A 27,232-nucleotide genomic window follows, 5' to 3' on the forward strand; every position below is an offset into this window, starting at 1 on the left:
ATGAAAGTATATTCTCAGGATGCGTGTGTGGATGTGTGTGACCCCGTAATCCTGCCACGTACCCCACTTGGCTCCCTGTTTCTCTCACTGTCTATAGGAGGACACGTCGCTGTCCTGTTCCAGCACCTTCTGCGCAGACCTCTGCTTGTTTTCAAGCATTTTCCTTTCTGGAAGATCATTGAGCCAACTTGAGCTGCCTCCCGTGTCATCTGGCAGTTGTGTATTCTCCTTAGAGAGGAGCGGCACACTGAGAAAATTTGGCATTTTGATTAGGACTTGACTTTCATGAAGCACTGTCTTGGCAGCCGGCCCCTTTCACCAGTGAACTAGCTACACCATTAAAAAAAAAAAATTGTGTGTGAACTTTCAGGGAGTCTAAATGTGGAGAGGAGCTCTATATGTTTTGATTCCAAGTCATCAGGTCTTTTTATGACTCATCTTTTCGGAACGAGATTCAACCGTAGTAGTTTGCCACTCATTGCCCTGTCACCCCCGACCTCGTGGAAGACTAGTCAGTGACCGTTCTTTTAGGCCTCTGCATTGTTTGGTGTTCTATCTAAAGGCTCTTTAGATAGGAGAGAACCTACTTAGGGAGACATTTCTTTTAAGCCAGGGTTATTTTTACAAGAAGATAAAACATGAATGCCTGATTTAAATGAGAATATCCTACTAAAGTTTTCCAACACTAGTTGAAGGGTTGCCTGGGGTATAACAGATCTTTACGCTATGAAAACTTTTCTCCTGAGCCAGTGCTAGCTAAAAATGAAAATAGCTGCTTCAAGTAGGCTTGTTCTGGCTGCCCACATGGCCCCCATGATGACCAGGACCATTCCAAGAGGGCAAAGGATGCAGTCTTTTTCACCGAGAGGCTGGTTGTATTTGTATATGTACTTTGTTTTTCTTGTAAGGAAGTCTGCCTCTGAACACTTTTTAATAAAATGCAGAGCTAGAACGAGAACAGATTGGCCAAATCACGAAATGCTTGAGTAAGAGGATACATTTCGAACGTGTTTTTTTTTCCCTTTGGAACTTAAGAAGAATGGCTGCAATGCAAAACAAGGCAGCACATCTTGGCCAAGTTGGGAGGGTGGTTTTGGAACTTACCGCCTTCGTCGGTGATATGGATTCAGGAGAAAAGTTTCTAGAAGAATTTGGAGACATTCATAAATGATAGCTGTCTAAGGGGACGAAAGAAGCTTTGGGTGTAGGGTTCCCTATATTCTTAACCCCTGCAGGCTGGGATCTGGAGCACGCATCTCACAAAATGCCCAGGGACGCACAGCTGCCTCCTGCTCACATGCTTGGGTGCTGTTTCTGCAGGTGGCCGTGCAGCCTGCAGACCTCCTGGGGCTTCCTCTAGAAGAGAATTTGACTGCCTGCTTGAAAAGAGTGGGAAACTCTTTTTTTTTTTTTTTTAAGATTTTATTTATTTGAGAGAGAGAATGAGAGAGAGAGAGAGCACACATGAGAGGGGGGAGGGTCAGAGGGAGAAGGAGACTCCCCGCCGAGCAGGGAGCCCGATGCGGGACTCGATCCCGGGACTCCAGGATCGTGACCTGAGCTGAAGGCAGTCGCTTAACCGACTGAGCCACCCAGGCGCCCAAGAGTGGGAAACTCTTAATACCCACGGCTCTGAAGGGACTTGGTAATGCACACGCTTCTTTGAGGGCAGATTAGAAGCACCCCGAATCCCCAGTCATACCTCCCGTTCATTTTTATCTCTAACTTGGTCCAAAGCAATGATCCAGATTCACTACCGAGAGTTTGGAGATCTACTATTCAGTGAACTGTCCTGCAACCCTCCCTTCTCCCCAAGCTAACAAACGTCATAGCCCTGCAGCCACATAACAAGCCTGTGATCAGACAGCAGTTGCCGGCTCCTGATTACCCCCTTCCTTCTCCAAAGCCTTTGATTGCCTTTTGGCCTCACCCATTTGTCATGGAATAAGAAGGTAGAGCAAGCAGTGGTGAACACTGAGTGGCTAGGTTAGGTGAAGTCCGGGTCATACACAGCAATCGGACACAGAAGGGGCTGGGTGATTCCATGGAGAGGAAACAGAACTGAGGATGGAAAAGAGAAGCAGGGGCGCCTGGGTGGCTCCATGGGTTAAGCGTCCGCCTTCCGCTCGGGTCATGATCTCGGGGTCCTGGGATCGAGCCCCACATGGTGGGGGGGGTCTCTGCTCAGTGGGGAGCCTGCTTCTCCCTCCGCCCCTCCCCCTGCTCATGTGCACTCTCTCTCTCAAATAAGTAAATAAAATCTTAAAAAAAGGAAGGAAAGAAAAAAAGAAAGAAAGAAGAAAAGAAAGGAGAAGCAGACTGGTCACCAGTGACCCCGTCTTCCTTTCCATTTCCTTACCCTCCCTGAGCCCACAACTTGCTGGTCAAAGCAGTCATTTTATGACAGAGCTCAAATAGCTTTTAAAGAAGTTGGATTCAGTAAACCCTTAATAAACGCCTCTTACACACCAGAACTGGTAGATGACGAGTACAACGTGGTGTTCCTCTTTCCAGAGCTCGCAATTGGGCGGCACACGTGAAGCTCTGGGTCAGCGCGATGGGCTCACGGGGGTCTGGGAGGGCGCTGGACGGCAGGCGCGCAAGGCGGCTCCGTCTTAGGCCTTCTTCACATTACCGCCGGTGGACGGAAGTTGCAGGCAGCCCCAGAGCCCAGCGGTGATCCTTCGAAGCCATGATTCTTTTTTTTTTTTTTAAGATTTTATTTATTTGACAGAGAGAGACACAGCGAGAGAGGGAACACAAGCAGGGGGAGTGGGAGAGGGAGAAGCAGGCTCCCAGCCGAGCAAGGAGCCCGATGCGGGGCTCACTCCCAGGACCCTGGGATCATGACCTGAGCCAAAGGCAGATGCTTAACGACTGAGCCACCCAGGCGTCCCCGGAGCCATGATTCTTTAGATCTGTCATCAAAACTGGGTGCACATCTCGTCCCTCACTGTTTGTGTTGCTTTCTGGCCAGAAGTACAGGGTTCAGTTAGCCCTGGTGAAAACTCACCGCAGTGACCGGTTAGAGAGAACCATAATGAAGCCCCTACCCGGGTCTGTGGGGAGCGCCGTGGGCGCTTATGGAGTGCCAAGGTCAGCACAGCCCGGAGAGGCCTGTCAGGAACTGCATGGAGGCCCATGGTGACATGCTTCTCTGGGCCCCTGTTCGGCTTCAGCTGCGGGGCTGAGGGCATCTCTCATCAGCTTAGGTCAGTGAAGCCTTGCTCAAGTGTCTGGAAGGTCATTTTGGTGTGTGGAAAAAGCCAATGTGAGGGGTGCCTGGGTGGCTCGGTGGGTTAAGCGTCTGCCTTTGGCTCAGGTCATGATCTCAGGGTCCTGGGATTCCAGTCCCGTGGGGAATCCTTGCTCAGCGGGGAGCCTGCTTCTCCCTCTATTCCCCCCCCCACCTCGTGCTCTCTCTCTCTCACTCTCTCTCTCTGACAAATAAATAAAATCTTTAAAAAAAAAAAAAAAGCAAATATGAACATCAAATCACACTCTACCAAAACAAATACTCTAGGCTCCCCACCTAAGAGACTGGCAGTTGAGAGATCTTGGTTCATCTCAAGAATATTTTTAGCCATCATAATCTTGTTTATGATTTTTTTTTTTTTTTGGTCTGGAATAGAGATGAATTCTACAAGTTCTTTTTTCTCTCTCACAAGGAGTTGCCACATTGTCTTAATCTTCAGTTAAGCCAAATTTCTTTGTTTTTTAAATTTTATTTAAGAGAGAAAGAGAGCACGTGCACGCACAAGCAGGGGGAGGAACAGAGGGAGAGAGACAAGCAGACCTCCTGCTGAGCATAGAGCCTGACGTGGGGCTCAATCCCACAACCCTGAAATCATGACCTGAACCAAAACCAAGAATTAATCACTCAACGGACTGAGCCACCCAGGCACCCCAAGCCCAATTTCTTTGTTTAAATGAAAAACAAAACAAGGGGTGCCACATTGGGCTCCATGCTGAGCATGGAACCTGCTTGAGATTCTCCCTCTCCCTCTGCCCCTCTCCCCACCCCCGCCTGCATTCTCTTTCTCTCTAAAATAATAAACAAATCTAAAAAAAAATAAAACAAAAGAAAAAAGCTTCAGAACTTAATTCAGCATTTTTTTTAGGTAGCTGTTTAGTATGAGTGTTTTAGGCTTCCTCCATTTTTTGTGTAGCCAAATGTTTTTTTCCTCTCTATATTTTCTCTTGAAATGAAACTCCTGTCCCAAATCTGTACTCCCGTAGGCATATCTAGGACTGTTGACTTTCAGAACTGTTGGTAACATTTGCTATAAAGTCTGTCATCCAGGGGTGCCTGAATGGCTCAGTGGGTGGAGCACCGACTCTTGATTTGGGCTCAGGTCATGGTCTCGGGGTCGTGAGTTCGAGCCCCATATCGAGCTCCAAGCTCAACACAGAGTCTGCTTGAGATTTTCTCTCTTCCTCTCCCTCTGCCCCTCCCCCTGCTCATGCTCTCTCTCTCTCTCTCTCAAATAAATAAATAAAATCTTTTTAAAAATTTAAAAATAAAATCTTAAAAGTCTGTCATCCAGCTTATCTGGTTGTTCCTCTCAGAGCTCCACTGGGACTAGGTAGACATTTCTTCTGTCATCTTCATGTAGGAGTGGACAGACATCCGCAAGACCAGGACTTTGTCCTCCTCATGGGACACATGTATAGCATCCGGTACAATTACTTTAGTAGACTTAGCGTTTTGAATTTTCTGGTTTGAATATAATAGAAATTATTTCTTCACAATTATAATGTACATATTAGGGTAGAAATATATGTACTCTCATTCTTTTTTTTTTTTTTAAAGATTTTATTTATTTATTTGTCAGAGAGACAGAACACAAGCAGGGGGAGAGGCAGGCAGAGGGAGAAGCAGGCTCCCCACCAAGCAGGGAGCCTGATGTGGGACTCGATCCCAGGACCCTAGGATCATGACCTGAGCCAAAGGCAGCTGCTTAACCGACTGAGCCACCCAGGCATCCCAGTACTCTCACATTCTTAAACAAAATGGTGTTTCCCTTGGAGACTTACAGACATTACCTGAAGTCAGCATGCGGGGTAGAATGGGGGGGGAGGTATGGTTTTCTAGAGAGTTCTTATAGATCTGGAGATTGATAGCCCAAATTGGTACATTAAAAACACCATTCATAGAAAGGGAATTTAAGGGGCGCCTGGGTGGCTCAGTCGTTGGCGTCTGGCTTCGGCTTGGGTCGTGATCCTGGGGTCCTGGGATTGAGCACCGCATTAGGCTCCCTGCTCAGCAGGGGGCCGGCTTCTCCCTCCCCCACCCCCCCTGCTTGTGTTCCTTCTCTCGCTTTGTCTCTCTCTGTCAAATAAATAAATAAAATCTTTTTTTTTTTTTAAAAGGGAATTTAAAAAAATTTTTTGGCTGTCAGCCTATTTCCTTCCAAATACTAACACAATTCTTCAATTCCCTTCTTCATTTCCTATCTACTTAGTTCTTTGGGACTAAGTTAGCAAATGCCGCTTCCAAAAGGCCCATCGGCAAAGCAGGGACCACCGCTGCCAGGGCTCCCTCCCTCCTCCACGGGGGCCACGGGGCCCCTGCCTTCCTTGTTGTTGTTTTCACTCTCTGACCGCTCTATTGAGGTATCATGCACATACCAGACAGTTCACCCGTTTAAAGTATGCCCGTCGGTGGTTTCTAGTAGATTCCCAGAGTTTGGCAACCATCATCACAATCACATTTAGAACATATTCTCCACCCCCAGAGAAACCCCTGCACCCAGTAGCAGTCATTCCCTGTTTCCCCCAACTGCCTCAGCGCTGAGCAAACACTCACCTACTTCCTGGCTCTATCGACTTGCCTATTCTCAGTCCCCTGCTTTTCATGCTCTGCCTCTTCACCAAGGCCCGTGCCTTCCTCTTGCCTTCCTCTTGTCTGAGGAGGCTGCAGCACCAGCATCTCCGGGGAACTGGAGGAGTAGATAGGAACCCTCTCGCACAAGGGCACGCACCCCTTTTCTGGCCCTGAATACCCTGCTCCCTTGCCCTTGGCACTGCGGCTTTTCTTGGTTTCTGCCTTCATTCCTCTCGCAGGTGTAGGCAGAGGGGGGTTCATGTGGAGGGCAGCTTCTTGTTTGGGGAATTAGGCAGCAGACGGAGCCCACAGCTCTTTTTGGCTCTGCCCCTTAGGTCAGCACTCCAGGCCAGGCAGAGCACAGACACGGTGCGTGTAGATACACGCCAGCCTCACGGCCTGTATGTGCTCCGGCCTCTAACTCCAGGGAGAGACCTCAGATGGGTTGGGGATGCAAGAATCTGAGTCTTCCAGGACCCAGGCCTCTGATCTTGAATAAGTATGTGATTAGAAACAGAAATGAATCTGATAAAACAAAAAAGCAAGAACAGACTAGTCGTAGTCTTGGCCACTCTACTGAGTAGTCATATGACCCTGGGGGTCATTTCACTGGCCCTGAGCCCAGCGTTCACATCTTCCAGTGATGGAGCGGGGCTGACTGATCTGTGTGTTGTGTCTTTCAGCCTATGGGTCCTACAGCCTGCCCAAGAACACATAATGGTTGTGTAGGAGCTGCCCTTTCTAAGCCCATTTTCCAAATGCCATCTTACGTTGGGATTTCTTGCTCAGAGGTTGGATTAGATCTGTGGGGCTTATATACACTGTTCATAGTTTCTGCCCCTCACTCAGTGTGGGAAGTTGGCATGTGTCTTAAGCTGAAGGTGTGTTGCAGGCCAGTTGCCCATTTAATTCTGCTGTCTGTACACCTAACCAAAATAGATTATCTAAAAATCTTGTGCATAGCCCTATTGAAACACTGAGTTGGGAAAGGCAAAGTAAGAGGAAGAGGGAAGAGAGCATTAATTTATTTCCTTAGACATTTTGTTTGGTTATGGTTGTTATCATCATCACGTCTCCTAACAACATCCGTGATGGTTGTAATTATTAACTACAGGGACCTTTGTTATGCTAAGAGCCCTAATGATTTTTAGACTTGCAAGTTTTTTTCCATTGAATCACTGAGCTAAACTACTCTGCATGGATAGGAGAAACATTTGAAATGTCTTCGGGTGAGTCTGGGAAAGCAGGAGAGTTAGAAGCGTGTGTGCTGAACGGATGGGGGGCAGGATGGTCTGGCAAGAATAAGGTGTGTAGAGAACAGATGAGGCAGGAATGCCCTACACCATCCATGGTGACCCTCCAGATGATCCCACCAGTCTTCAAGAAACTAGAAAAATCACAATATGAATGGTGTCGCTGGATTTCGTATGAAGCTTTCCTGTTCTGGTTGCCAGAGGGACAAAGCAGACAGACGTGTGAAGAGGCAGCTGACATTTTGGTCCCATGACAAGACCGCCTGTAAGCTCTGGGGTGGTCTGGGGGAGGGGGCATCGGCTATATGAGGCTCCTTTTTAAATGTGAAGTCTAGTAGAGCTGGAAAGCTGGATGATGAACAACTGTAGTTGAGAATTTAAATGAGGAGCTGATTCTACATTTTAAATCTCTCTGAAATCCCACCTCCTTCTCTCTCTTCCCATCACCCCTGCTCTGGTTTAGGTGACCTTGAAGTCTCATCCAGATTGCTCCCCACATTCGATATTTCCCACATGATAGGCAACATGATCTCTCAAACACAGATTTACCTACCCCGTGTCCCTTTGTGTTTGACTCTCACCCACTTCTTTCAGATTATTGGCAGATATCATTTCCTCGCCCAAGTGTTCCAGATCAGACCCCTTCCCCAAAAGTGTGGATTGACACCTAGTTCCTTAATACCCTGTGGTCACTTCATTGGAGCCATTTCCAGACTCTGAAGTAACTACTTCTTTTCTTATCTAAAGCCCTCATTAGATGGTCAAGTAGACAGCAAGAACATTATTTACACTGTTATATTTACATTGCCTGATGCTTAGTAGATGCTCAAATATTTGAATGTCTGATTCAATAGATGCTATGGAGTCGGCTGGAGGGGTGGTGACATTGGAGGTGTGGTGACCACGAAGGATAGGTCAGATGTGGCCAGGCGGAGACAGGCACTGCTGACATGAAAAGGCACAGGAGATGGCAGGTGGTTTGATGTGATTAGAGCATAGAGCAAGAGTTGGAAGACCACAGCCTGTAGGTCAACTCTGGCCCCCCATCTGATGTTGTAAATCAAGATTTATTGTAACAAAGCTAGGCTTGTTCATTAACACACTGTCTATAACTTTCACACTACATGGACAGAGTTGAGTAGTTGTCACCATAAAGCTTGCAAAGCCCAAAATATTTACTCCCTGCCCTTACAGAAAAAGTAACCACCCCTGGAATAGAGTATAAAGGGGAGAGTAGTAGGAGATGAAATTTGAAAAGTAGGTAGGGCCAGATACTGGAATTCTCAGAATAAAGTGTAAATTCCTTAGTCACATGTTCTGTAGATGATAGTACTGGGTTTTTTATTTTTATTTTTTTAAAAGATTTTATTTATTTGTCAGAGAGAGAGAGAGAGCACAAGCAGGGGGAGTGGCAAAAGGATAAGCAGGCTCCCCGCTGAGCAAGGAGCCTAATGTGGGACTCGATCCCAGAACCCTGGGATCATGACCTGAGCCAAAGGCAGATGCTTAACTGACTGAGCCACCCAGGCATCCCCGTACTGGGTTTTTAAAAACCCATTTCTCTTTCCCTTGGTCCAGCACTCAATAGAAAGTACTCAGTCAGGAACACTTTATGTCCATTTTCCCTCATGGTACCCTGCCCCTCTTCTAATGCCCCTGACACTGACCTTGTTCTTAGAGTGAATATTGAAGCTCTCAGGGACTATCCACTGCTAGGTATGCAGACTGATCGAATTACACAGACCTAGTTAATATGAACCTGCTCTAATTTCAGCTGGAGAAAAAGTATTCTTAAATTTAGTCTTTCCTCTCCCCCACCCCCCACCCCCACAAAAATCTCAGGAAAGGTGGACCGAAAAGATAAGCTAGGAACTAAAATTAAAATCTTAGGGCATATTGTTTCAAAGTTGACATTTTAAAAAGAAGGGTATACAAAACCTGATCACAAAGAAAGGAAAACGACAAGCCAATCGGTCTTGTGAATACAGATGCAGAAATTCCAAACAAAATATTAGCAAATCAAATTCAGCGATTATAAAAAAGATAACATCACGACCAGATTGGACTTGTTCCAAGGATGCAAGGTTGGTTTCATGTTTGAAAATCAATCATTGTAATTCAGTTCATTAACAGAAGAAAAGAGGAGAAGTATATAATCATGCCTCCTCAGCCTTCTCAGCCAGATCATTCTTTCTGTGGGGAGCTGTCCCGTGTGCTGTAGGCTATAGATCGCTCCACCCGCTAAATGCCGGTGACACACACCCAGTTGCGACAACCAAAAGTGACTCCAGACATTGCCAAATGCCCTGTGAAGAGCAACATCACCCCCAGCTGAGGATCACTCTAATACATAAAGAAAATGATTTGACAAAATTCAAATCCCATTCATTATGTTAAAACCAACATACTCAGCTACTCAGCAAACTAGGAATAGAAGAAAATTTTCTTAATCTGATAAAAATAATTTTTTAAAAAAATCTACAACAGGGGCGCCTGACTGGTTCAGTTGATGGAGTGTGGGACTCTTGATCTCAGGGTTGTGAGTTCGAGCCCCAGTTTGGGGGTAGACTTTACTTAAAAATAAATAAACAATAAAACTTAAAAAAAAAAACCCTATGGCAAACATTATACTTGATGGAGAAATATTGAAAGCTTTCTCTCTGATACTGGGACCAAGACAAAGATGCCGTTTCTATTCAGCTGACTTGAGAACCCAGCCGGTACGATAAGGCAAATGACAAAAATGAATGGGTCACAAAAGGAATGGAAAGGAGGAAATATAAATCTCTCATTTACAGACACCACTGTGTATGTAGAAAATTGAAAACAATCTACAAATAAACTGTCCGGATCACACAGCAAATTGGTTGAATTTACTTATTACAAGATCAGTGTACTTTATATTTCTGTATACCAGCAGCAATTAGAAAAATTTTAGAGTGACACCATTTAGGGGTGCCTGCTGATTCAGTTGATGGAGCATGCAACTCTTGATCTCTGGGTCATGAGTTTGAGCCCCATGTTGGGTGTAGAGTTTACTTAAAAAAAACAACTAAAAATTTAAAAAAAGTTTTTTTAAAGTGACAACATTTATATTAGCTTCAAAAAACATCAAATACTGGGGCGCCTGGGTGGCTCAGTCGTTAAGCGACTGCCTTCGGCTCAGGTCATGATCCCAAGGTCCTGGGATGGAGCCCCTACATCAGGCTCCTTGCTCAGTGGGGAGCCTGCTTCTCCCTCTGCCTGCCACTCCCCTTGCTTGTGCTCTCTCTCTCTCTCTGTCAAATGAATAAATAAAATCTAAAAAAAAACCCAAAAGAACAAGAAGACCATGACTTTGCCTTTACGACATATTTTTCCCCCCAGAAGCTTCTTGGAGGTTTTCATCAAATGAATCCTCATGTCATTATCCTGTAGTGTACGAGGACAGGAAGGACCCAAAGGTTTGTTTTAAAGACCAACTGTCTTTCAAGGTTATCTGTAAAATCACTTTTTACCCCTCTTAGTTTACCTGAAACCTCCCAACAAATCTACTACCATTCAGAATGGTTTCTAAAAAAAAATTACTGGGGTGCCTGGGAGGCTCAGTCGTTAAGCATCTGCCTCCGGCTCGGGTCATGATCCCAGGGTCCTGGGATCGAGCCCCCCATCGGGCTCCTTGCTCGGCCGGGAGCCTGCTTCTCCCTCTCCCACTCCCCCTGCTTGTGTTCCCTCTCTCGCTGTGTCTCTCTCTGTCATATAAATAAATAAAATCTTAAAAAAAAACCAAAACCGTCAAATACCTAAGAAGACATATAATGACAACTGCATAAAATCTCAGACTTGACACCCTAAGACATTCTTGAGGAAAGTTGAAGAACCAAATCAATGCCTATCTAACGTTAGTGCATCAGTATTTCCCAGAGTGTATGTTAATGCACAGACCTGAGGCCCTTAATGCTTTTGATTCAGCAGATCTGAGGTAGGGCCCCAGAATTTGTAGTCCTAGGTGCTGTGCCGAGGTTCTGCGGTTGCTGGTGAAAGGACCACAGCTCGAGAGCCACTAATCTAAGTAAGTAAGGGTGTATACCATATTCGAGGATTCAAAAAACACTGGAAAATTCAGTTCTCCTCAGTCTGAGGAACTTCTGTTAGTTCCAAAGTCCCAGCAGAGGGTGTGTGTGTATCTGGGTGTATGGAAACTGACAAGCTGAATCTAAAATTTACATGGAAATAAAAAGGGCCAAAAGAGCTAGTGCAGACTTAGAGAAGAATGGCAAAACTGGAAGGCTTTAAACTGCCAGATAGCGACACTTATAATAATTAAAACAGTGTTTAAGGGGTACCTGGGTGGCTCAGTCGGTGGCACGTCTGCCTTCAGCTCAGGTCATGATCTCGGGGTCCTGGGATCGAGCCCCACATCAGGCTCCCTGCTCAGCAGGGAGTCTGTTTCTCCCTTTCTCTCTGGCCCTGAACCCAACCCCACCCCTGCTCGTGCTCTCTCTCACTCGCTGTCTCTCTCTCTCAAATAAATAAATGAAATCTTTAAAAAAATAGAATTGTTTAATTGGTATACAAATAGACAAGTAGACAGACAGATAAGAGAATTCATAAACAGACCCAACACATCCAAGGGGACCTGTAGGGGAGAAAGGACGGTCTTTCCAAGGCATGGTGCTGGAACAATTGGGTATCACTTTAGAAAACAAAGACTCTTGACCTCACACCATACACAGAAGTTCATTCCAGATGAATTGTAGCACTGAATAGCAGAAGCCTATCCGACCAGAATGCCTATCCACCGTTACTGCAGTGAATAGCAGCGAATAGCCAGTGAATAGCAGAAGGTATTTGCAATAAATATATCCAACAAATGGTGTCTATCTAGTACGTGTAGTACTCTATTTTTTATTTTTTTAAAAGATTTTATTTATTTATTTGAGAAAGAGAGAGAGAGAGAAACAGCATGAGAGGGGAGAGGTCAGAGGGAGAAGCAGGCTCCCCGCCGAGCCAGGAGCCCGATGTGGGACTCGATCCCAGGACTCCGGGACCATGACCTGAGCCGAAGGCAGTCGCTTAACCAACTGAGCCACCCAGGCGCCCAGTACTATATTTTTTAAAAGACAACTTGATAGAAAGAGGAACAGGCAGCACTTTGTAAGAGGATCTCCAAATAGCCAGCTAAGTATTATGAAAAAAAAAAAGTGCAACACTGTTTTCTTGGGAGTGGATGGAAAATCACAATGGGACGCTGGTGCGTGCCTGCCACGGAAGGAGAGCCAGCAGGCCTGCGGGCGGGAGCGCGCTTGGGACAAGCACTCGGGAGAGCTGTTTGTCGTGTCTACCAAAGCAGACACTCCTGTGACCCCGCAGTGGTATGTGGCTTTATATCTGGCGGGTGTGTGTAGCTGCTTCTCCCTGGCCATGCTCCGCTCTGTCTGCTGACCCAGCCCATGCCATTCCGTCTGTCTGCCCACCGAACCTGGCTGTGGGCAGTCACCTTGCCCGGAGTCCTCCTGCCTTCAGGATTAAACTAATATAGCCAAGCCGGCTTGAGAAATTTGCATGTATTCTCGGGTTAATCATACCAAAAACAAAGGAATGCCTTAAACCGTCTCTAAATTTGTAAAGCCTGCAGGCTCTCTGATGGACCTGGGAGTCAGGTGCTTTGGGTGGGTGGGCATTTGTGTAACCTCTCAGATCCCAATGTGAAAAGCATTCTCCTGCCCCACCTGGGTCAACAATTTTTTTTTTCATTTTATTTTAAGTAGGCTCCACGCCGAGCGTGGAACCCAACGTGGGGCTTGAACTCACGACCCTGAGATCAAGACCTGAGCTGAGATCAAGAGTCAGATGCTTAACCGATGAAGCCACACCCAGGTGCCACCCACCCACCTCATGCCCCCGCTGGGGTCAGCTGTTAATCATGTTTGCTTCCACCACTTTTTTTGTTGTTTTATCAAAGTTTGCACTCATAGAGGGTCAAGTAGTTTCACAGGGTTATGAAAAGCACCCTCCTCCCATTTCCTACTCACTAGAAGACATGACTTTTTTCTTTAAGATTTTATTTGAGAGAGAGGGAGCAAGCAAGAGAGAGAGAGAGAGCACGAGCGTGGGGGGTACAGAGGGAGAGGGAGAAGCAGACTCCCCATGGAGCAGGGAGCCCGACGCAGGACTCGATCCCAGGACCCCGGGATCATGACCTGAGCCCAAAGCAGACACTTAACCAACTGAGCCACTCAGGTGCCCCTAGAGGACATAGTTTTTAACTCACCCCGTTTCTTTGTTATTTGACTTCACACCCTCCCACTGCCACTATCGACATTTTACTATATATCTTTATCCTTTCGGTATTTCTTGTGTGGGGGTAAATATTAAGTATGCATATATTTAAGTCAAATTGAGAAAGCTCCATTTTTCCATATGCATTTTTTCCACTTAGCTTTATATTCTTTTGAAAACACCGTTTATTATTCTATCTGTGAAGGTGCCTTGATTTGTTTAACCACACCCTTATTGTTGGACATTTTCGGTGGTTTCTTGTTTTGTTTGTTTTCTTGCTACTATGAATGCGAATATAATTCATATGTCTGTGTGCTTATTACTATAGGCAAATAGATTCATAGATATATGCCTTTTCTCATAACTTTAGTTTTCTGTGGTTAATAACTGTGCAGGTTTTATTTGCTTGCTTCGCATTCTTCACCCCCTGGAGTGCTCTGCACTGGACTGGTTGTTCACTGCACTGTTGACATCCTGGGGATGTCACCAGCGTCCTGGGATTCCCTTTGGCTTTCTCTCATTCTCTCCTGGTCCGCAGCTCCCATGTCTTTGTTTACTCCTTTGTCTGGGGGAGCAACCCCACTCCCCCACCACCCTGCAGAAGCTTCGTGAGAAAGGCATACGTGGGAGATCCATTGTGTAGACCTCACCTGTCTTAAAAGCATCTTTATTTTACTACTGCCTTAATTTGGTTAGGCATAAAATTCTAGTTCTCAATTCACTCAGAATTTTGAAGGAATCATGACGTTGTTTTCTGGCTTCTGATATCGCTGCCAGGAAGTCTGTTGCTGTTTCGATTCTTGGTCTTTTGTTTTGTGACCTGATGTTCACTCTGGAAAAATTTTGGGATCTTGATCTTCAGCATCCTGAGATTTCAGTGATGTGCCTTGACATAGGTCTGTTTCATTCTTGTTCATTATGTTGTTCTAATGGTGACTTTTGTATCTGGAAACTCAGAGCCTTCAGTTGAGGGTCCTCTCCTTGAATTCCTTGTTTATTTTGATACTCTCTTCCCCTCTACTTTTCTGATTTATTTTTCTGGATTTCTCATTATCAGATGTTGGCCTCCCATACTTATTCTCTAATTTTCTTGTCTTCCCTGTTTTGTTTTGTTTTTTAAATTGTCTATTTACTCATTTCTCTACTTTATCTTGTAGGCTTTGATTTCATTTTTCAGTTCTGCTGTCCTAGTGTTAATTTCTAAGAGCTGTTTTTGGTCCTCTGGGTTTTTGTTTTAAGAGCATTCTATTCTTGATGGATTCAGTATCTCCTCATCTCTCTGAGGACATTAATAGTCCTCTTTTAGAAATTGTTATCAATTCTGCATAGTTTGTTTTTGTAAGTTGCTTTCTTTTCCTTTTTGTTTGTTCAGGTATGTCTTTCGTGGTAAAGGGTTTTCTCAGCTGCTCAGTTTCTGCGTGTGCACATATTTAAGAGAGGACGTTGAGAAGCTGATTAGAAATTCTATGTGGGGGTTTGGTAACTGTGCTCTTCGTCTGAAGGGGGAATCTTGCTGAGCTGCTTCATTGGGGAACCCATAGGGTCGGCCCCTTTGGGCCCTTGGACATTCAGATGCCCCAGGGAAGACTTCTGAGTTTCTGTCCACAGGGCATCTGTTTGGCTTCATTTACTCCCCATTTCCATCACGATCCTTCATGATCAGCTCTCTTCAAATCCCTCTTTTACCTTCTTTAAGAAAAAACATCTAGTTTTCTGCCGGGGTGACCTCATTCCTGCTGAACCAATTCTGCTCTTTCCACCGTCCTCTTGGCCTCCCCTTCCAGAACTGCTCTGCACCCCCAGTGCCTGAGCGGGGGGCGGGGGGACTCCGCTGTCCTCGGAAGGGTGGTTACTGGCATCTGCGGCTGCCGGCTGAAACCCAGCTTCCCTGGGTCTTTGGAGTCGGTTACACCTGTCCTGCTACTGCCTAACTTCCCACATTCCGTGGCTGATGTCTCCTTTCCCATTATTTTTGTCTTTGTGATTTGTGCCTTTAAAACAATAAATCCCAGGGCACCTGGGTGGCTCAGTCGGTTAAGCGTCTGCCTTCGGCTCAGGTCACGATCCCGGGGTCCTGGGATCGAGTCCTGCATTGGGCTCCCTGCTCAGCAGGGAGTCTGCTTCTCCTCTTCCTCTCCCCCCTGCTCGTGATCTCTCTCTCACACTCTCAAATAAATAAAATCTTTTAAAAAAATAATGTTTTAGGGGCGCCTGCATGGCTCAGTCGTTAAGCGTCTGCCTTCGGCTCAGGTCGAGATCCCAGGGTCCTGGGATCGAGTCCCGCATCGGGCTCCCTGCTCCGCGGGAGCCTGCTTCTCCCTCTCCCACTCCCCCTGCTTGTGTTCCCTCTCTCACTGTCTCTCTCTTTGTCAAAAAATTAAAAAATAAAATCTTTAAAAAAAAAAAAGCTATGTACTAATCAAATATCCTTCCAATTTAATAAATAAATAAAAATAAATCCCGTTGTTTTAGGTTTCCAGAGGAAGAGGACATAAATATGTGCATTCACGTCACTATCTTCAACCAGAGATGTCCCCCACTGCTATTATGGGAAGACGTCTGAGAGCAGTCAGTTGAGAACAGTGTTCCAAGGAGGTTTGAAGAAGAATTATTTTTTTGGTCATTGACTCACCAGGAACCATTAGGCTAGAGCTGTTAATAGGTTCTAAGACCCTGTATTTGCTGTAGCTTCTTGGCAATGTTCTTTTTCATGCAGGTACAATGGGGAGGGACATGTTTGTCCATGGGGCCCCCTGAATGGCAACTTTCCCCAACCGGAACTCTGAGAGTCGCGTGGATTCTACCCGGGGCTCTGCACAGATCCCGACTTTGTCTTATTTTTTCTCTTCCGCAAGATGACTGTTTGTTTTATCCCTTCTATTCCCAATCCCCGCACCTGTTGTATAGGATGATGAGAGCCTGAAGTACCTGACCCATGAGGAAAAGGATGTCATCCTGTTTTTTGAAGAGACCATTGATTCCCTGGAAGACGACTTTGAAGAGCAAGTCCTGTGTGATGGCCACTCTCTGGGGTCTCTGGGAGAGCGTGCTTCCGGTCAGTCCGAGCCAGGAGAGGTCATTGATTTAGTGCAGCCAGCTCCGGAGGCAGGGGAACCGGAGTGCCTCCCGGCTGGGACGGAAGCAGCAGGTGAGGAGCGAAGCCCAATCCCCAGGCCTCTGGCTTGGTTCATTAGTGTCTTCGAGGACACTGTGGTCTTCCCCTGTGTGCGGCCTCTTCAGGTTTTTGCAGGGTAGAAGTATGCTCTTGGGAGTTTGAGTGTCCAACCAAGTGGATGCTTCATAGCGTATTAGGAGACAGCCCATGAAGGGAAATTCCAAAAGGGCCAAAATAAAGAATGAGACTAGCTGACCACACGAATCGATTCGTTATGTATTAAAAGAAAAAGAAAATTGGAAATGACTTCCAGGTGTTAAGAATTCATTTTACGAAGAAAACAGACAAGGTACTTCTATTTTAGCCCTTGGGTTTGATCTCAGATTTTGAACAATCTTATACCCCTGTTTCTCTAGTATGACTTTTCAAAGTGGGAGTATTTGGACTGAAAAGTCCGCTGGTTCAGGAAAACCGGAAAAGAGCAGACAAGAGTTTGGCTCGGCATGTAATAGGTTGTAGGTTTGTAGGTTTGCTTGATTCAGGGCGGACTCAAAGGAGAGGCATGCTTTTTGTCTTTTGAATCCTGTGAGACCAGACAGGATGGACGAGGTGGGATTGTCTGGCACTGTTTTTCCTGATTGGAAGAGATACTGGAAATAAATTTGGGCAAGGGGATGAGGATTGGAAGGATGAGGGAGAAACAGAAGGGAAAGGATTTTGGCTCTTACTACAAAACACTGCCTTTTGTCACAAGCCTCTAGAAATATATTTTCTTTCGTGTGTGTGTGTGTATGCAAGGCCGTGTGTTACATCAAATTTCATAGACCAGGGTTCTCGACTCCAGGTGTGGAGTTTCGTGTGCAGCCACGTCAGCAAAGGAGAGACTGAATAAGAATTTCCCATTTTTATCACACTTCTTTGAACAGTAGTTCCTACAGCTAACTTGAACCTGCTGATCCTTTAAAAATGCCAGATCGTATACTTGTGCCAAGGGAAACACTTAGCGAGGGAAAGCCACCCTGCCCATCCGTCTCTTATGTGACATTTTCACAACAGTTGCAAGTGCCTGCTTTGGCAGGCATTGTGTGAGATTCCAAGGATAGGGACAAATAAGATACGGCTTGTGGTTCTGCAGCAAGAAACAGGTGCGTGCATGTAGGCACAGACAGCGTTGGGTGACCTGCGATCCGTATCTGGTAAGGATATTGCAAAGGCTCAGAGGCTGATGTATTGAGTTCTGCCCGGGGCTGTCTGACACATCCAGCTAGGCTTCATCTAGAAACACCTGATGCAGGGGTGCTCCCCAGCCTTCCCGCCTCCATTTCCCTTGGCAGCACCCCGTCCTAAGGCAGGTTGTTATTCCCTCCTGGTATGCGCGTCCTTAGAAGCCTGAATGCCCAGTGTGCATCCCAGGGGCTGAGCCTTCAGACCGGAGTCTTCCATGGTCACCGGCTGATGCCTTCTCATCACGTGGTGGTGAGACTCACCTAGAATGTTCTCCTTCACTGGGCCAGGGAGTTTAGCTGACGGGTTGCTGATATTGCTGCTGACTTTGGCTTTATGTCCCTTGGAGGCCATCATAAATTCAGTGAGAAGGAAATAGGATGCATTTATTTTTACCTAAGGTGGGAGTTGATGAGGATTCTGCCTCCTTTTCAGGGGCTGGCCCTGTCGGGAAGGAAGACGTTCCTGTCTTTGAAGGCAGGAACCCAGAAGCCGGGGGTCCCTCCTCGCCAGACTCCGCAGGCCCACAGACCCCTCCTGTGCCACCCTCTCAGCCTGTGGCCGCAGCGGCAGCGCCCCCCAGGAAAGAGCTGCCCGCCCCCATGCCCCCCGCAGAGCACCCCAAACTGCCCCGCTCCGTTCCCACCCCACTGGTAATCGCTCAGAAAATGTCCGAGAAGTTGGCAGGAAATGAAGCGCTTTCACCCACGTCCCCCTCCAAGGAGGGCAAGCCTGGGGACTGGAGGACACTGCCTTCGGGGGCCCCTTGGAACGGGGACCCCTTCCTGGGGCACAGACACACAGCCCAGCCTGCGCCCAAGATCCACCGCTTCCCGAGCAACATCAGCGTGACCAACAGCGCGGGGAAGGAGTTCAACAAGACCATCTCCAAAGCAGCCGTCAGCGTGCAGGAGCGGAAGGCCCGGGTCTTGGCCAACATCAATGGCGTCTCTTTCCTGGCCTCCGGGGAAGCGGAATACCGGGCCCCCAGGGCTGATGTCACCGAGCAGGGGACGCACGGCCAGAGCAAGCCCCACCCCATCCATGAAACCGTGTCCACACGGGCCAGCAGCCACGCCGGCCCTCAGCAGCAGTCCAGAGGCGTGCAGACAGAGCAGTGCCTGCCGTTGCCCAATGGCTTCCAGAGCATCCACGACGTCCTAAAGAGTGAGCCCAGTGCCTTCGTTGTCTCCACGGGAAAAACTGTCACCTTCCGTCCAGACCCGGTGCTTGCTGGCAAACTTGCCCGCCAGAATGCCAGCAGGAGCTTTTACGAGCACCGGCAGCCGGACTGTGGCCAGGATGCCAGGAAGCGGTCGGGTTCGCTGCCCAGGGCTGTTGGGTTCAGGCCCCAGGGCATCACCGTCCAGTTCTCTGGCCGCGGGTCCACGGAGGAGGCCCGCCGGGAGGCCCTGCGCAAGCTCGGACTTCTGAAGGAGAACTTGTGATGGAGGATGGGGTGGGGGGGCTGGAGAGGCACAATGGCCAGGCTTGTGAGGCCTAACATGGATGTGGCCGCCCGAGGAGCAGTGGCCACGGTTCCGGGGAGGACGACAGATGACAGGTGCCAGGACTCCGCGGGCCGGGCGGAGGGAGTGGGGACAGGAAGTGCCACCCAACTCCGCTGCCACATCTGAGCAGGGTGATCCTTCTGGGAGAGTCCGGCCCTGTATCTTGTCTTCCTTTTTCCAGGAGCTCAGAGAAGAACCCTGAAAACCCTAAATGCCATATGCCTTTTTTTTGGATTTAGAAGGAGGGGGATTGGGTCTGATTTGTTATTCTCCCGTCTCTCATCTAGACTCTTACCCCAAGGACATGTGACACCCAAGCCAGGTTAGATCTCTTACATTCAATTATCCATGAAAGGGATTTTCTCTTCCTTTTCTCTGTTTCCTAAAACAGAAATGCCTGTTCAATTTTCATAACATCTCAAAGCATCTCCTTTGGTTTTTCTGTTTGTTTTTCAGGGGTAAAGTTTGGTGTGTTAACCCTAGATGTGTCTTTGTTTCTGGATATGATTTGGTTTGCCCATTTGTGTGTTTTTTTTTTTTTTTAATTGAAAATTGAACCCTTCAGAGTATGATTTACTGTAATTTTGCGTTACGGGAGTGGAATTGAAAGGTTGGATTTGGAAAAGGTAATTTTCAGGAAGCAAGTCCCATCAGACTGCGGGGGCTTTGTCACTGGGAGATATGTGGGTGAGCGTGAATGGTGTATATACCTGTACATGATGTATGTTTACAGAAATGTGTTCACACGCACATACATGCGTGAGTCCACATCTGCAAACTTCTTAAGACCCTTTCAAGTGACTACAGGATGCAAGCCCTTCCCTCTCTCTTGACGGATGCGACCATCGCAGCTGCGACGGGACACAGAGATCGGAACCTCTAAGGGCACATCTCCATTGTCTCCACACTCACCCATGTGTCGCTCTGTACCCAACGAAGGTAATATTCCAAGTAGGCTTCCAGAGAAGCAAGACAGTTCCTTCTGATTTCAATTTATCACCCAATTCTAGTTGTGCACGTTGCAAGGTAGCCAGTAAACAGAAGGAAACGAAAACATTCTTGAGATCCCTCATGTTCTGTGAGTAAGATCGCAGGATTAGCTTTAAAGGGGAAAAAACCCCCAGCAAACTAGGTTCCACAGTCTGAGAAGAACTGCTTTTCTCCCAGACTGTGTGTCACATGCTGAGTTGTAGCCACAAGCATTATTATTAAAACTATTTAAGGCTGGAGTCTTAAGCCTCTAAAAATAGACTGGGAAGGGCCCCAGTTGCAAGTCACGCCCTTCTGTTATTATATCTCAGCCAATGTCACAGACTCGGTTTCCTCCTGTTGAGTATTATTTAAATTAAAATTTTTAAATGCGCCGTAAAGCACGTCTTTCATAGTATTCAATTTGCCTTGTAAGTTCCATAAAATGATGGTCATTTTTTCCCTTAGAACTATGGTATTTAGTGTCTCATCCAGCCCGTGTCTTCCTGAAATAATCTTATAGATTCTCGATGGTCTTAATTTAAATAGGTGCTTTGATTTTACAGGTTTTTAAAATAGTTTTTATTGTGCTCCTGTTTGTATTGGATTTTGTTTGAAGAATTCTTGAGGGCTGTATTACCTTTCACAAAGTGAGATGCCATACACAGTGTTTAAAAATAGAGGGTCTTGATATGGCTAACATTTTAAATATCCTTTAAATATGAGAATTATCTCTATCCTATGACTTCACTGTGATTAAGGTCAACGTGACTGTATTTGTTCTCACAATGTCGTTTTTGAAAAATAAATTTAGAGATTTATCTTAAGTATAAACAGCTTTGTTTTTGCATTTTATACTTGGCGCTCAGTTATTTTCTTTTAAATGGTTACATCCGTCTCTTGTATTTATTCATAATTATACTGGCTATTACTCTGGCCATTTCTTGTGCCCAAAACCCTAGTAATTAAAGCCATGTGTTTTTTACGAGGTTCAAATGATAGCTGTTAATGCAGTAACCTGTATATGTATCATGTTAACAAAAACATCTAGTTTGGGCACGCCTGGGTGGCTCAGTCGGTGCAGCGTCTGCCTTCAGCTCAAGTCATGATCCCGGGGTCCTGGGATCGAGTCCCACATGGGGCTCCCTGCTCAGTGGGGAGTCTGTTTCTCCCTCTGCCCCTTACCCCGCTTGTGCTCTCTCTCAAATAAATAAAATAAAATATAAAATAAAATAAACATCTAGTTTGCAGAGAGGTATTCGTTCCCCTGCCATAACTACATGATAGGACATTCACAAAGGCTCATCGTCAAGTGAATGTTGACCACATTTCAAAGCAAAACTGTAATGAAAAGAAAAGATGAATTTCAAGTGCCCAGGTTTTTTTTCCTTCTTTTCAAAGTGATACCTGTAAATCACTCCCCATTTTTATGAAACTCTTTATCTTAATGCTCAAAATCAGGGGAAAAGAATTCTTTGCTTTTAGGAAGGTAGGTCCACATGGCCAGTCTCGTCCACACACAGCAATACGTTGCAGATACTACAGTAACAGTCCGCACACGGGGTGTCTTGAGTCTGTCGAGGTGCTTAAGGCGATGGGTAGGGCCTGAGCCCACTCCTGCTCTTCCCTCCCTGTGCGGCACACACAGACATGGAGGGTACAGGATTCTTCCCACGAAATTCCTCGTTGGGGGGCTCCTAAGGTTGGCTCCCCATTTTCACGAAGAGCTTAGTGGAGTTGATAAAGTGAAGCCTCAGGAGACCCTCAGGATTGGCTTTTTTATTTGTGAAAAATCAGAAAGGCATTCTCTTCGTTAAATTCCCACAGCTCTGGCTCTGAGGCCTTTGACCCTACAGAGGATTTGGTGGTGATGTTTTTGATGTAGGTGATCTAAGGAATCAGTTCTTGATGTTTATTCAAGAGGAATGAAGAGAGAGAAGTAAGATAAATATGAAAACAATACACTCGTACCTGCTGTGCCGGGTCCCTAATGGAGGCGGCAGAATGGGGACATTGTTTCTCTAGGAGGGTTTTTGATTGCCCGGACAAGCTGTAATACACTTTTCTCCCTCGGCTCTCCCTTGAGATATTATATGTTTGTCATCAAATCCTCATGTTCCCTGAAGGCTCTGGAGCTGGTTTGCTGTGTTTTTCCCCTGCTCCGGCCTGTGACCCCCACTGCCTGCCACGGGGGGGGGGGGCAGTCGGAAGGGGAGGCGTGTGAGGAATGCTCACCTGTGAAAGGTTCGTGTTGTCACTGAAATGACAAGCCACCAAACAGGTTCTGTTTGTTCTCCTCACAGCAGGGCTTTCTCCGGCTTTCAAGTATGGGAACAAGTTGGCATATCCTCTTCTAATCTACTCGCTGGACAAGCCCTGCTTTCAGATACCTGAGAAGAGAGAAGGCAGGGCGGTAAGCCGCCGCAGCCTGGTAAGATGGGGACTCAAGCTGCATTTGTGAGCAGGGGCGCCGTGTGGCCGGGTAGGGAATGCGGCCCCCTGCCGCCTCGGCTGACCAGTCCGGTCCAACCCCTGTTCCCCCCGGCCCCTCGCCAGGTTCTCCCTCTTCCCCAAGGGCAGCAGAACTGCTGGCAGGAAAACCATTTGTCCGCCCCAAGAAAAGGCCTGGCCACAGGATAATGACCTAAGCACACTTCCCAGCCCACGCTTTTCAGCATAAAAAGGGTCAACCTTTGGGTGTGACGTTTGCGGTCCTTCTAAATGTCTCTTTTTTTAAAAAAACAAATAACGAAGCTCTTCCCTCCATATTCCAAATTCCCTAAGGCTTAAGAAATGCCAACCACTGCCATCTCCAGCGGGCTCACTCGCTGTCCTGGCTACTGTCCTTCTAAGGAGGCCATGGATGACCCCAGGAGCCAGGCAGAGCTCACCCTGTTGCGATACCATCACCGCACCAACCTGCCAGCCCGGCTCTGTTAAGATCTCCTTCAGGCCCGGAACCTTCTATTCAGCAAAGAGCTAAAGGCAGGGAAACGGAGGTTTCCAGAAATGACCCAGAAAGCCAAAATGGCAAACATGTGTTCTTTGGAGAACTTAGCTTAGGCTGGGTGGGGGAAAACCACAAATGGCCATAAGTTAGGGGCAGGGTCCACACCCCCCCGCCCCGCCCCCCCCACCCCCCTCCCGCCCCGAAAACTGTGCGATCCTGGGACACCTCCTAGTGTTGCTTTCTGCCTTCTGATTCCCCCACGGGCCCTTCTGCTTTGGGGGCACACCAGGATCCAGAGCAAAGCTGAGGCAGAAGGAATCTCCCCGCCTCCATGGTTGGGTTCGATGTAGGTTTTCCTGATACCCACTGCTTCTTCGAGATCCTTAAAGCCAGCCATTTCCCCAGCTGACCGTGTTTCTGAGGTTCAGAGAACGTTTCCAGAGGGGAGACGTACCCTCATTTTGTGGAGGGGCTCAGGGGTCTACTTTCTGGGCATGGGAGCTCCTAGTGTGGCGGCTTAGGTTCAGCATTCAGGGGTCACCCCCACCCGACACCCCCTGCTTGCAGTCAAGGCGGGAGCTGTGCCGGTCCGGCCCCGGGCCAGAGGGAAGAATTCACATTCAGAAGCAGAGGTTAATGGAACTTAGTCATTGATAAACACGTCACACTTCATAAACCAGCCTCCCAGTATTTGTGGGTGAAACACAGCTGCCAAGGGTAACAACCGAAGTTCTGGAAATAACCTTTAAGGAGTGGGGTGAGTGAACAAGGAATCCGTGTGTCAGACAGAGAGGCTCCAGGGCATGAGCGTGCACACGCGCTTCTAGGCGACTGGTGGCTTTCTGTCCGCGGCATTCGCTGAGTGTCGCTGAGTGGTATGAGCCCCTCGAGCGGGGGACATGCAGCGGGAGGCTGGCCCTTGTTACCAGAGATGCATTCCAGTCTCCGTGGTCTTTGTACAATCAATCACATCACTCCTCACGGAACCCACACCCCGACGTTACTAGGATGATAGAAGGTTTTCTCCTGCTTCCAACTGGTCCTCCTGTGGTTACATAGCTTCCCGGTCCATGAGATAGGACAGAATTTATCCTGTCACTTAGACATCCTTTGGTGTCTAAGCATTTTGAAGTTGGAGGGAAATAACCTTTGCCTTGTGAAGACAATTTCAAAGAGGAGGAAAGTGGAAAGTTCAGGAAGGGCCTCCCCAGCCGGGCTTGCTGTGGAGGCTGGGGAGCCTCACCTCCCTGGGGCTTGCTTTCTAAACCCAGCCCGGGGAACCTCCACCAGGCTCTTCCCAACTCACCGTGCATGGGTTTGTAATACTTCTTCTAAGGAATCTTAAAGACCAAAGGAGCTCAATTGAAATGTTAATTGTGGAAAGCAGTTGTCCGAAACTAATAATTCGCACAGCTTAGGAGGTGAACCAAGTGGTCCTGAATAGGACCGTGTTCGCCAATTCGTTCAGCAAGTCTTTGTGTCCTTCTGTGGGCCCCATGCTGTGAGTGGTGCTAAATGTCACCACCTGTTCCTCATGATGACCTGCCAGGTTGGGGGTGTGTGACGACCTCTTACAGATGAGAAAACGCAGACTTCTCTTCACAAGGGGTTCCTGTGGGCCAGTGGGTCCATACCCTGGTGGCCTGATGTGCAAACTCCCTGCTTCCCGCACCTTCTGTGAAGCTGCCCACGCCTCGCCAGGCTGCTACCTTCCAGCTGTCCCTTCTCCCGAGTGTGGAAAGGGCTGACCCTCCTCAGTGTCACCGAGAGAGACCACAATCCCGTTTCTCCCCTCCAGAGCCCTTCTTGTCCCCCACGGAGCCACTTCGTGTAGTGTTCTGTCTGCACCCCCCCCACTCGCTAGGGCCTGTCCCCGATTTACGGCTGTGCCTCAGCTTACAGGGAGTGGAGGGCACGGCATGGTTGGGGAACAAAGGGGAGGCAGGTGAGGACTGTAGTCCGCAGTCTGGATTGGTGTAAAGAGCATTCCAGTGGCCTGCACAGAGCTGGAAAGAGGAGACGGAAGTGGGGTGTGTCCCCCGGGCCTGCGAAGGACCCTTCGGCCGGGGCTGGGGTTGCTTGGACCTGCTGCTGCATGTGACCTCTGCCTCGGGGGATCCAGTTCAGAGCAGGTCCTTTGGCTCCATGCCTCCACGTCTTCCTTCAGGACTTGCTTCTGGAATCTGGAATTGCCAGTCGTGGTTTCCAACACCCCCGTGTGCAAGACTCCCATGCACACACCGCACACCCAGCCAGCCGAGTTCCCCGGGGATGTTGCCCGGCCTGCTCCTTGGCAGTCCTCTGAAGTTGTGGTTGTTACTGGAAAGGCCGCCAGGCTTCAGTGGAAAGTCCGGGACCCGGCTGCCCCAAGCATCAGGGCTCGAGGCAGGGCAAGGCAAAGCGGAAGCCCATGCCCGGCCTCAGCCTCGCCCTCCGCCAGAAGCCACCCAGCTCCAGTGGGAGCCACTCCGGAGGCTTCTGGGGCTGGACTTGTTCTCCCCATTGTAAGTCTCCAGCCACAGTCCACTCAGGACACAACTGCAGCACAAACTGGTGGTCCTTCCCTGATCGTGTCGGGGATTATTGCAAGTCTGCCAACACTTGTAGGTGGCATTGTTGAAGTTTTGTCTACATTTTATTGGGATGCACCAGCTCTCAGAGACCTGGGCATCTCCTTGCCTTGAAAGGCTCTACGCTTTGTCTAATAGTGAATGTTGCTGGTGTTTATTTTTTTAAACTATTTATAAGATTTTATTTATTTGAGAGAGAGTGAGAGAGCACAAGCAGGGGGAGCAGCAGAGGGAGAGGGAGAAGCAGGCTCCCCGCTGAGCAGGGAGCCCCACATGGGACTCAGTCTCAGGACCCTGGGATCATGACCTGAGCCAAAAGAAGACGCTTAACCGACTGAACCACCCAGGCACCCCGTTGCTGGTGTTTAAATTCTATTTTGGTACACTTCTTCCAGGAATAACTTCTTTCAGTGCTAGTTTGGACCAGATTTAAAAATCACCCAATTTTATCTTTTAAGCCAGCTTTTTTTCTCAGCTGAATCATCCACGTGCACAGCAATTCCAAATGACCACTTGCTATTTCTAGAAATCAGATCCACCTTCAAAGGTAGATTTGGCCCTACGTGCACTCTGCCCGATTCCAGACTCCACACTGAAACCCAACGGGCTTCATGAGGAGCAGAGACCGCAGAAAGAAAAGACTTGAGAGGTGATGAGAACCGCCTCCAGAGGCTTACAAGGCGGTCAGAACAGAGAATCCTGTGCAGCCACAGAGACGACACAGGGCAGATTCCAGCTCCATATAGGAAACTTTCGGGGCTTTGAGCTGAGTGAAACGGAGAGAACTGTTCATGGGCGTGTGAGTCCCATCTCCGTGGACGTGTGCGAGCAGAGACTGTGCAAGCACCCTGGGACAGGAAGGTGACAGGAATTGTACTCAGTGTCACCCCTTCCAAATCTGAGATCTTGTCATGGGTTCATAGAGAGCAGGCTTTGTTGTTACCCTGACCTGAGTTTGAATCCCAGCCCTATGATTGTTGGCTGTGTGACTTAACTTCTCTGAGGCTCACTTTCTTCACCTGAAAAAATAGGGGGTGACCCATACTCACCCCATAAGGTTGTTGTGGGACTGAATGAGATCACATATGCTAAGTTTGGCCTGGCACACACCATCACCATCACTATTATCACCATCCCCCATCATCATCATCACCACCATCACCACCATCATCACCATCACCACCATCATCACCACCATCACCATCACCACCATCATCACCACCATCACCATCATCACCACCATCACCACCATCACCATCACCATCACCACCATCATTACCACCATCACCATCACCACCATCATGATCACCATCACCCCCCTCACCATCACCATCACCACCATCATCATCACCATCACCATCACCACCATCATCACCACCATCACCATCACCACCATCACCATCACCACCATCATCACCACCATCACCATCACCATCATCACCACCATCACCATCACCACCATCATGATCACCATCACCCCCCTCACCATCACCATCACCACCATCATCATCACCATCACCATCACCACCATCATCACCACCATCACCATCAC

At 47.8% G+C, this 27,232-nt stretch overlaps 1 protein-coding gene across 2 annotated transcripts in view; it reads left to right on the forward strand.

Moving 5' to 3' along the window:
- PROSER2 (proline and serine rich 2) overlaps window positions 1–20,994 on the forward strand; it is a 45,993-nt gene extending 24,999 nt beyond the window's left edge. For both annotated transcript variants that reach the window (XM_081820577.1, XM_081820576.1), the window contains exons 3-4: window positions 16,249–16,489; window positions 18,116–20,994. In XM_081820577.1, coding sequence (XP_081676703.1) covers window positions 16,249–16,489; window positions 18,116–19,128 — 1,254 coding nt within the window. In that variant the 3' untranslated portion in view covers window positions 19,129–20,994. The remainder of the gene's footprint in view (window positions 1–16,248; window positions 16,490–18,115) is intronic.
- Window positions 20,995–27,232: the final 6,238 nt, after the last annotated feature.

Source organism: Leptonychotes weddellii, chromosome 5 (assembly GCF_054177405.1).
Source record: "Leptonychotes weddellii isolate Sample4059 chromosome 5, ASM5417740v2, whole genome shotgun sequence".
In the NCBI taxonomy this organism is placed as follows: Eukaryota; Metazoa; Chordata; class Mammalia; order Carnivora; family Phocidae; genus Leptonychotes; species Leptonychotes weddellii.